Here is a 12,172-nt window from a genome sequence, read left to right on the forward strand (position 1 = left end):
ATTTTTCATCATGGAGCCACGGACAAGGGTTATGCAGGCTATTGCAGGTCCCTCAACAACTTGGACAATGGAAAATGTACCCTGTTTTTAACAGACAGAATCCTGAGGTACAATGTACGTAACATCTCAGTCTTCTGCTTCATACATGTCATATAAAATGACAAATTCACTTAGACATATCACTATGATAATGAAGACATGATGAAAAGCAAATGAGTATGATATAAAGCTCTCTTTTCACCTTTTCTTTCTTTTTCTTTGGTTTTTCGTCTGATTCGTCCATTTCCAAACCGGCCATTCTCTCTTCTAATTTTGAATCCCCGTCTTCTTCGTCCAAGTCACTCTTCTTTTTTTTGCCCCTATCCTTTTTAGGCATGATTTATATTGTCAAATCAAATAGATATACCGTTGTTTTAACTAATTGTGCGATTAAACTTCTAAGTTTTCCAGATTGCTCAATCTTTTTTAACCGGAAGAAGCATGTGTGACGTGTTAAACTCCGATACAAACTCCGATACTAATCCGCAATTGGAAGGTCTAGATAGAGGAAAAGTCACCGTGAAAGCAGAGACATATTTGTATTATATGTCTCTGGTGAAAGAAAGAAAGAAAAAAAAAACCCAAGTCGAATGCATTTTTTATTTTTTAAGGTCGGGTTTACATGATCATCAAACATCAGTTCTGTATACATTCTTCTTCTTCTTTGAATTAGATACAGGAACTCACTCCTATAAGTCACGGATTTAGTGTAGGACTGTCACGGTACTACCGTCCGTAGACCATTTTAATACTTTTTATGAATATTATACCACTTTAAAATGAAAAATAGTTTTCGCTTTTATTTTGTTTAATACTACATGTTATTATTTACATGAACAACCCCCCTTTTTTCGTTGGTGTAAATGTTTATCAAAGTCAATAGCTGAACTTTTAGGAATTTTGGTCCCCCTTCAACTTCGTAATTTATTTGACATTTTAAACTTTTTTGGATTCGAGCGTCACTAATGAGCGTTTTTTTTTAGACGAAACGCGCGTCTGGCGTATATACTAAATAGTCCTGGTATCTATGACGAGTTAAATGATGATCGTAAAAATAAGAAATGCTCATATAGATTAATAATTATCAAGCAAAAAGTGTATGTTTGTATCATGACTTGTGATAAGATAGTATTGCTAAATAATAGGTATACCTAAAGCCATTCATGATAGTGTAAATTATAAGTTTTTCTGTAACCGATTTCAAAATATGTAAAATCTTGCATAGCAGACAATACAAATACAGTAAAGATCAGTAAATATAATTCTTTCTTTGCTCGGGTTAACATCCACATGAAAATTCATTTCAATTTTTACGGTATTCAGAGCCATGATAATTATATCCATTCTAGTTTAAACTAAACTTAACATATATTCAATTGAAAATAACGTATACGAATTATCATCGATTAAACAATCGTGTTCCTGTATGTTATCAAAAAACTTGCCTCTTATAACCGAAAGCTTGGACATAATATTGCCATGCTGTTATGGTATAGTAGTCCAAGACAAAAAAGGGGGAAATTAGTTTGTTCCGAAATAACTTGAAACCGTGCTCCTTTTGACAACAACAGTGAAATAGTTTAACTGGACCCTGTTCTACACTTTTCGTTGCAAAGCCGCTTAGATGGAATGGCAGACCAGCTTATTAAATGGTCGGCCTGATATATAGGCGATAATTTGCGGGCAGTGAGAACGAGTTGAAGCCTTTTTTCTTCTTCAAGACATTGGGATATTTATACTTACTGACTGAAAGTTTTTTTTATCAGTAAGATGATTTGAAGGATTATTTTAATTTATTGCTATATTACTATTTCAAAGCACATTTTCAACATTTTTTGATAAATTGAAATGTTTATGGAGCCTGATTTAAATAACATCAGTAATTGCATCATTATTAATAAATACCTTACTGAACTTGATATAGAAGTAAGAATATTTGGTATGGTTGCAAATGAGGCAACTCTCCACCAGAGACCAAACGAATAAAAAGCACTGTGAACTATATATTGTCATCGTAGGGTCTTCAATAGTGAGCAAAACCCATACCACATCAAGGTCTACAAAAGGTCCCGAAATGACCGTGTTCGTTTTTCTCTGCATGGACGTCACCTTTCTCTTCTAATGATGATATTAAGATCAGTATTTATTCAAAAATAACTATAAGTTGGTCGTTATCGTAGTTTCCAGCTTTCAGCATTGAAAATATGTTCTTTCAAAAACTGCATGCTTCATTATTGTTTTACAGGATCCTACGAAAAGAGCTGACCGTGTCCAATTTAATATCTTACTCATAAATTCATGTTCCTAAGATTTTGTAAAGCAATACCACGGTGTTATGAGTGGATGGTAAAGGATTTGTAAGAGGGGCGAGAGATACCAGAGGGATAGTCATAAACTCATAAATCGAAAAAAAACTGGCCGGCAAAGCCATGGCTAAAAATCAAAAAGACAAACAATAGTACACATGACACAACAGCTTTGTAAGTCATGAACTAAAAAGCAAGACTAAACTAATTTGTCCGGTACTCGGTCCGGTAGAATCCTGTAACCAATTTGATCGTGTCTGTTACAATATTAAACATCATTATGAAAAATATAAGACATATTCTGCTTACTAAATAACAAAAGAGCCTTAAACCTAGTAAATTTTACTTTAAAATCGACCGCATTTTTACAGAAGTCCGAGAGGTTCTGATTTTTTTAATTTAGCCAGTCTATTAGCTAACACATACCCCCTTTTTATAAGCAAAATAACATATTACCAGCGCACCGTGTGCAAAATGTTTTCTAGCTTCTGACGTGTGCAAACTTTTACATCACTAAAAGTTCAAGCATCCGTCCTACGAAGATGCCTCCAAAATTTGTGAGTATTACGATTTCGATTTTTTGAGAAAAAAAAATTAGTTACCTTTTCAAAACATGTTTACTATCGGAATGTTGTGATGTATTTATAAATGTAGATATAAGTCTAACAAAGGCGGAAATATCTATATGTAAAATATTGAAGTGGATTTATATCTCGGGATTTATATTAATAATTATCTTTATTGAAATCAACATTCTTCTTAAATATGCGGAAGGCATCCTGTTGGGTTTATAACTTTACATATAACATGTACAATAATATGTAAAATACTTATGTCATGATCACGATTTTAAACTTAGAAAGATGTGGCCATTTATACATATCGTATTATTAAGTAAAAAGTAAATATTGATTTTGTAATATAAAATATGAAATTCAGTTTATGTTTGCATTATTTGTCTATCCTATGGATTATTATATGTGTAAGGAACTTCCGAAGAGAATAAGAAACTAATATACCATGCAATGGGTTAGTCTTTAGTCCAAAACAAAGAAATTATTTAAACTATCACTCAAAGGAGACTATGCATAACTGGTAAATTTACCGAAATCATCTGAAAATGGTATTCGGTACTTTTGAGATCGGTAGTGGTAAAACTTCTTAAATTGAACATGGCAATTAATGTTTTACAAGTTTTCTACACGAAAATAGATATAAAAGATTTTTGTTCTAATCTACACCCAATTATTTGAGATAAATATGTTTGGAAATACCGTAAGAGTCCTCATATTTCGTTCTCCAAGTAAATAAAACTTGGAATTTTATGTATGTCTCTAACTCGGTCTCTAATTGCCTGTTTATCAGTAAACATCACGTGCTATTATTTGTTTTTATTTACAGCACATTAACATCATGAATTTATTAATTGAGAATAAATAATTGTAGATTTTAATTAGTTAAAAGTGGCTGGTATTTTAATTAAAACATGTACTGCACTTAGCAGTCACGACCGAAAATTCCAAAATTACAATACACTGATTGTTGTGCATGTATAAATCTTTTCAAGAATGATTCTGAATGCCGTCCTCTATTTTGTGTTTCTACAAAGAAAAATCGAACTACCATGTATTAATCCTTACACAAAGTAAGTGTTTAAATCATTGCATCTGTGACCTAGCCTGTGTACTCTATGGACCGGTGCAGCGTTAATACAGACATGTAAATAAGATATTGCATAATAGTGCACCTTTGCATACATTTTCAAAATGATATACAGGTGAGAATTTCAAAGTAATGAATCACTGAAAACAAATTTTGTTTGCAATATAAAGACGACATTGATTTCCCATTCACATTCATCTATACATTCTTTCAGGGCATTATTACTCCCCATCAACCGTGTCAACCGAGGCTCTATACAGGCTCATCCGTGTGACCACAATTTATGTTGTTAACAAGATGTGTAGGTTTATTTTTATAATCATCCGTCCACTAGGGCGCAGGGGTCCATCAAAAATTAAAAAGAACACAAAAAATGTTAATTCATATATTGAAGGAAGTTGTTGTTTAACAATTATAACCCCTTAACTACTAGTAACGAATCTTGCTCAAACTGGTGCTTGATCCTGTAGTGAGGTGAGGGTTTTTGCTCCGTGTTGAAGGTCACTGTGAATTTAAGATGAAAAATCGAAATTAAAGTACTGTTTGATTGCTTTTTGTGTGTTTTTGCTGTTCATGTACTGATTTTGTATCATGGACGGATACCCCATACCCCTGTGTTTCTATTAAGAGATTGAATCTTGTATACAATATATGCATAAATGTCTAATATTATATAGAATAGTTGAAGTTTCACTAAATGAAGTCAATGATCTTAAGGACGTCGTCGTTTTATTTAAACAAACATCTTAATTTGGGTGATTGTCTGAAAAGTGAAAAAAATGTATGCAGAAAAAATTGTGATGACAGGACTGAAATAGTATAAAAATGTAGCTACATGATTAAGCTAAGTGTGCATAAAGTGGATTCAAATACCAATAATCAATTAATCAATCAATTAATAAAAAAAAAAATATTGCCCAAATATACATTGTTCATCAGCCAGGGACGGTTGACAGGATTTGTATATACATTCATCTTGTTGATATGGTTAACTATATTTGATTTCCTTCATTTTTAAGAGAAGGTAGCCATTGATACTGAATACTAAATGCATTGTCTAGTGGAAAACCCTAACGAACCTCTTGTTTAGTGTACGTCAAAGTGCAAACAAATATACAACTAATTGCTATTTCTACATTTGTTTGGAATTTCGATGTAACAGCACAATAACAGACTGTAAATGAACTTTTGACAGATTAAATGGTTTCTATGGAAATACATCCCCCGCATGTTGATTAATACCTGTTTACAATTCAGTTTTAGAACTACTAGAACTATCTATATGTATATATAGTATACTTTTTTTTTATATAATATCGTGCAAATGCGCACTGAATACTCAATTCTACCATACAGTAATTAATCAAAACCAAGGTAAAATTTTAACTTTAAAACAGAGTTTACAGATCTGGAGATATCAATTTTCATTCTATTTATGGATTATGTAACCTACAAACAGGAATTGGGTTCTGAAAAAAAGTCTACCGGTATTTTCCTTAAATATAACACGATCTATTAAGAGACCCCCCCCCTAGTTCTTGGTTGAGTTCACTAGATTTGCACATTTATCTTTTGTTCGTCGTCCTTTTATCAGTTTCTCTACGGTCATGACGGTATCTTAATAGTGTTGAATGTCCATTTCATTTCTCATGTCTTTGGTTAACAAAAAATAAATTTTTCCGAAAAACATTTATATGTGTATGTAAGTAATCCAATACCTTTTATGAACCATTTATATAGAGACACAGACACGTTAACTTTTATTTCTATAGAAGTCGCTCTTCACTTTCCTACTACCTGTCGATACATTTATTTTTGGCATTGCACACGTCAGTCTTCTTTGACTATTAATTAATGACGTTAAAATACTAAATCCCCGGGATGTGTTTTAGTTGATTTTAGTCTCTGATGCATGTTTTTTTTTTTTTTATTAATTGGTTTTGGCTTTTAAAACTAGTTGTCAGTAACTGCGAGTACTCTCAAATCGTATTTTCTTGTTAATTCGACCTGTTGATACTGTTTATAATGCTTTTTTGTTATTTGTTTTATTTATATGGATCTTGTCTGTACATCAGCTTTGATTATTTGTAATATCTTCAATTTGTCACTTATTCCTACGGCTCCATTTGTATAAACTTCAAGATTATAATCATTTTTTTAAAAACGGTTTTTTTCGAAAGTGAATTTTGATTGGTTAAATATTTCTCAGTGATGTCCTGCCATGGCTTTGTTTGAATTTGTACGTTAGCTTTTTGGTCATGAATGGTTGTCTCTAATATTTAATTAACTGTGCATTTGTATTCAGATATCGCAGATCAAGTTTATTCGTTCATTGTGTAATCATACGTTTTTTGATTGAGTTAAGTCTGCCAATTGATATTTTATCGTATGTTTTTCTATGTTGTGATGTTATGCTATTGTTTCAGAAAAAGGGAGAAGGTTTGGATCCATTTAAACGTTTAATCCCGCTGCAAATGTTTGCACCTGTCCAAGAATCTGATGTACATTAGTTGTCGTTTGTTTATGTAATATATACGTGTTTCTCGTTTCTCGTTTTGTTTATATAGATTAGACCGTTGGTTTTCCCGTTTGAATGGTTTTATACTAGTAATTTTGGGGCCCTTTATAGCTTGTTGTTCGGTGTGAGCCAAGGCTCCGTGTTGAAGGCCGTACTTTAACCTATAATGGTTTACTTTTTAAATTGTTATTTTGATGGAGAGTTGTCTCATTGGCACTCACACCACATCTTCTTATATCTATATAGAAAAATATGTCAATTTTAATACACGTAAACTTAACTGATAAACTCGTGATTATACTTCATCCATCAACACCAAATGATATATAAAAAAAAGTGTTTTTGGTTTTTTTTTACCAAAGAGTCATTAGAACTGAGAAAAGGAGACCAATAACTGTTTATAGCATGTATATAATTATAATTGTCGACTTTTTCTCGTGTTTGTTTCTCGAGGTTTGTTTTGTATATGTATTTGCCATGACAAAAAATGCTTGTTTTCTGTTTTGCAAATAAAGATATAAATTAAACTCCCTTTTGTCACACTTTTGCTAGTTATTTATTACCTTAAATTTTTGTTACTTAGGTACAATAACTTTTTTTTCTATAATGAATTAGGGAATGTGTAAATAGCAAAACCAGAAACCAAGAAACCAGAAATCAGAAACCAGAAACCAGAAACAAGAAACAAAAAATATAAAAAATATGTAATGTTGAATATTATTTTTTTAATAACTAAATATAATTGATATAATATAATTACACATTTATATTAAACTGATAAGGACTGTTCTTTTTTTTTTTTTTCTATGTAGCTGAAAACCTTATCAGATGAAACAAAACTTATATACAAAAAAGTGTCAGTTCAGTGTTGGACTGCATACTTAACTTGTTACATTGAAAGGATGACATTGATTATAGATGTTTTAATATTGTTTTATATTCTGGCTGTAAACATATCTTTCAAGTGGCATTTTGAGTACAAATTGTGTCATGTTATTTAATCATTTAGATAAATAGTGATCAGAATACCACAAGTGAAATTGGAAAAAAAAATCAGTTACACTGTTCATAGTTTCTATGTAAAAATGAGTAAAAAAAGAATAAACAGTCTGTTGATTCAAGGGGATACATTTGCACCATTCGAACCATTCTTAATATTACAAAACAAAAATGTTTAGGCCAGGGATACCTGATGAGGATAGGCTTAGATCTACATGGCCATAACAGAAACAACTCTTATAGTATTAAGAACACAGTCCCGGCTCTATGTTTCTTTTCTAAAAATACACACACAATAATTATACTACAAGCAAGTGTTTCTTAAAAAAGTATAAAAATAAAAGCCGAAAAAATGAATTCCAAAACAAGAAATATTTGTCATACATTGAGTATACCAGCTCTTAATTACTCTAAATCTATGCACATAATACTTTGTAAATGAAATTAATTTCGAAGGATACTGGATTGGTCCTGGGCCTATTTGATTTAAATATAGGGTAGTGATTCAAAAAAACAGATTAGTTATTTTCTTGGGGTAAAAATGTATAATATTTATGTAGTAGAATTAAGAATGGAAATCTACATACCTTTCACTGCATCAGCATAGGTCTTCTTCAGGAAAACTTTTTTAGACATAGTTCCTAAATTTTAAGTTTGGTTCGACTGGTTGAACAGATGATTATGAGATTTACTTATTAAAACAATGAAAAAAGGAAAGAAAGGAAATCATAAATCAAATTCAGAGGTGATATTTTCTTAAACTTTATAATTGTTTTACATCAGCAACCCTTTACTATAGTAAACACACTTTTAAAAGATCTATAAAAAATGTCAACCTTTCAACACAAATAAAAATCTGTACCAAGTTATGTTTGTGGTCTAACACTGAACTGACACTTTATAATTGTTTTACATCAGCAACCCTTTACTATAAAGTAAACACACGATTAAAACATCTATAAACAATGTCAACCTTTCAACACAATTAAAAATCCAACACTGAACTGACACTTTTTTGTATATAATTAAGTTTTATTACAATTGATAAGGTTTTCAGCTACAGCAGGTGCATAAAGATCAGAGTTCTTATCAGTTATACATGTGTATTTATATCAGGTCAATTATAATTAGTTATTAGAAACATATTCAATATTAGATAATTTTTAATTTCTTGTTTCTTGTTTCTTGTTTCTGATTTCTGGTTTCTTAGTTTCTGGTTTTGCTATTTACACATTCCCAATGAATTACATGCATACGAACATTTAAAAACAAATGCTTTGGTATGACGCATCTGTTTTACGTTATCTTTTCAGGGTGGAGCCGAGAAGTGTGAGATATGCCAGAAGTCGGTGTATGCAGCAGAAAGAATTGAAGCTGGAAATAAACCATTTCATAAATTATGTTTTAAGTGCAGCGATTGTAAAATGTCTTTAAAGTAAGTCACATACCAGTCTTCAAACTAAGCCCAAGAATTTGCATCAAAATGATGTTGAATAAAAAGTGAACTTATCTCCTGCACCACTTAGAAAACACAATATTTTCAAATTAAACTGTCACATCAATTATATTATGTTAGTTCACAGATGCCACATGGTTTCTTTCTCAATTCATAGGTGACAATTACAAGAAGAGATTAAAATAAATACACAATACCAATCAAGAAATGTATCTTTTTTTTCTTATATATATGTGATTTTGATTTTTTTACAAAATTTAATTTTTTCAATAAATTGCAAGATCAAAATATTAAAAAAAAAACATATTTAAAAATAATTGGGTTTTCAAATTAATCTTAAAAGTCAGGATAAATAACATCAAGAACAATTCCAAAAAAAAGATTAATTAAACACCAAAAATTAGGAAAAATGGGGGAGGGTCAACCCCATAAGTGCCTGTGCATTTTCCCTAAACTTTAAAAGTTTAACAATTTTGTGTTTTAAACATCTGTTTGTTGTAATAATATCAGTCGCCTTATCAGTTTGAAATGACAGATTTATAGCACTACTTAACCATTTTATAATTGAGAGAAGATATGAAATTTTCACTTTCTTGTGCATGGATGTTGGACTGATACTATACTATACAGTATATTTATAGATACATCATTTGTTCATTAGGATTTTTGAGTTCTACGGATAAGAAATTGTGATCGCTTCTCTATCACACTGAAAGATTGTATTCCGAATTATAACGCATAAAAAGGGCAACATTAGAATAACCTGGAAAGAAAAAATACAGAAAGCACACACAGATCGAGCAGAAGAATAACCTGCATGAATAACTTACTATTATCATATACTTAGACTAAATAACATATGATTTTTAATGAATGTATGATAAAAGCATTAAATTAACGTAAATTTTTCTCCATTGTTGAAGCATATGATAAAAAGATCATAACATGTAATTTTTCATATCGCATGTATTAAAAGCCCTCGGTCAATATATCACCCCTCGATCCATGCAGCTCTTGGACTGATATTGAACCTAAGAGCTGATAATACATGCGATATGAAAAATGCCATGTAATAATCTGATATTATAGAATAGCAAGAGGCTATTTTTTCTGGTCAGTAAGCCAAACATTTTCATCATGGCATTGACTTACTGACTACGTTATAATTATACATTCCATTATCGTTTTTTAATATGTTGCATTAACAATTCACTTTGTGTAATGCACTAGATTAGTAACTTCTTTATCACAGAAATAACCACGATAAGCATGTAAATGACAGAATTGGCTCGTCATCATTTTCTAAAAATTATTGTCACACATTTTTCAGGTATCTTTTCATTGTATTATGCTGATAACGAAAGGCATTGATATGAAAGATATACTATACTAAGCATGCATCTTTTGTATTTCAAAATATTAACATCAAAAGGCAATACGCTATTTAAAGAAAATCCCATATCTTAAAAGTAATGAAATTTATTGAAACAAACATAGATAGTTATTACCTATACTACTATTATAAGCAAAAATTAAGAGTAAAGAAAGATCTTTAGAGGCGGATTTATGGAGCTTTATTTATGGTTAATCTAAACTCAAGGATAAAGGGGGCAGTGTCACTACTTTTTCAAAATGATGGGCCAATATCTGATCTGTAATGTAAAATTAAGAATGGAAATGGGGAATGTATCAAAGAGACAACAACCCGACCATATATAGAGAAAACAACAGCAGAAGGTCACCAACAGGTCTTCAATGTAACGAGAAATTCCCGCACCCGGAAGCGTCCTTTAGCTGGCCCCTAAACAAATATATACTAGTATACTATACACCCTTGCCTAAGTGACGTGTATAAGATGTTAAATTAAGACGTCTGAATTTATGCGAGTCGCAACATTTGGTAAACACCAAAGTATGGTCTCATCTCCAAAACAACAACAAATCTTTTATGAACTTTAATTTATACATACAAATGTTCGTTTTATATCTTACCTTTATGAAAACTATTCATTTGAGTACGCTTTGAATGCATAGTCTATACAGTTAATAGTTTAGAGTTAGATACAAGAAATCAGAATTCGAATATTTTCATGAATTACAAAAGCGTTGGACACTATTTGTATGATTTGTGTTAGCTTTTAATTTTGCAATTTGGTAAGGGACTTTCCGTTTTGAAGTTTCTTTGAGTTCGGTATTTTTGTTATTTTTACTTTTTATTCACAGAGGTCCATTACTATCTAGCCTTTTAGAATGTTGTATAACAATATAAAAACAATAATAGTCGTTCAAAAAATCTAAATCCTGTACACATGAGGCTAGCCTGAGCTTTAGAAGCTTACGTCAACTGCGTAATCGTTATTGGGAATCTTTTCAACTTCTCTTTTTTTATACTTACAGTTTGAACAAATTATAAACAAGCACATGGCATATTGTATTGGAACGTTTTCAACTTTGTTTTTCTTTACTTGCAGTTTGAACAATTATAAACAAGCACATGGAATATTGTATTGTACCAAACATTTCCAGGAACATGTGGTATCTAAAAATACTCAAACACCAGTGTTGTGACGGATCACCATAGAAACAAACAACATATTTTGTGAATGAATGCTGAGCCAAAATTGAAAAAAAAGAGATGCATTTAGTTAAACAGGCGTATAATATTGTAGTCTTACAGTGTGTGTTTTGTAACACAATGTAGTATTGTTTTGTAAATATTAAATATGATTCACTGTTGCTGTTTTTTATTTGTTGCATTTCAAAATGAATTCAGAATTCTGGCTAAAGAGGGGGTATAGTTTTAGCTAACTAATGTGAAGCAAGGAATTTTATGACGAATTCAAAACAAAGACATATTTTCCATTAAATTAAGTCCAGACTTGGACAACTGTCATGATTCATTGGAAACAATTGACCAATAAAGCATCTGCCGATTACTGCCACTGATGTGGTCAATCATTATGTGTTTACTAACAGCCGATTTAAGAGAAAGAGAAAAAAAAGTTAGCTCCTCAGGGATTAATAGAACTTCTGTGGCAACATTGTAACATGTCAATCTTAATAACAAGAGTGCACATTCTGAAATGTCTCACTTTCTTCATTGACCACTGATTGAAATATAGTTTATTGTCCTAAATAAAAAGCTTTTCTTCAAATTAATATCACATAAACTTAACATGATCCATGAAATTG

At 31.0% G+C, this 12,172-nt stretch overlaps 2 protein-coding genes across 3 annotated transcripts in view; one reads left to right on the top strand and one right to left on the bottom strand.

Annotated features, from left to right (window-relative positions):
• The window catches only part of LOC134708343 (ATP-binding cassette sub-family F member 1-like), a 34,181-nt gene extending 33,683 nt beyond the window's left edge, over positions 1–498 (bottom strand). For both annotated transcript variants that reach the window (XM_063568797.1, XM_063568799.1), the window contains exon 1: positions 242–498. In XM_063568797.1, the coding sequence (XP_063424867.1) occupies positions 242–376 (135 nt within the window). In that variant the 5' untranslated portion in view covers positions 377–498. The remainder of the gene's footprint in view (positions 1–241) is intronic.
• A 2,294-nt stretch (positions 499–2,792) lies between these two features.
• Positions 2,793–11,716, top strand: LOC134708344 (uncharacterized). The gene is made up of 3 exons (XM_063568801.1): positions 2,793–2,902; positions 8,838–8,959; positions 11,452–11,716. The coding sequence occupies exons 1-3, from the start codon at positions 2,888–2,890 to the stop codon at positions 11,546–11,548; spliced, it is 234 nt and encodes a 77-aa protein (XP_063424871.1). The 5' UTR covers positions 2,793–2,887; the 3' UTR covers positions 11,549–11,716.
• The last annotated feature ends 456 nt before the right edge of the window (positions 11,717–12,172 follow it).

Source organism: Mytilus trossulus, chromosome 2 (assembly GCF_036588685.1).
Source record: "Mytilus trossulus isolate FHL-02 chromosome 2, PNRI_Mtr1.1.1.hap1, whole genome shotgun sequence".
Taxonomy (NCBI): Eukaryota; Metazoa; Mollusca; class Bivalvia; order Mytilida; family Mytilidae; genus Mytilus; species Mytilus trossulus.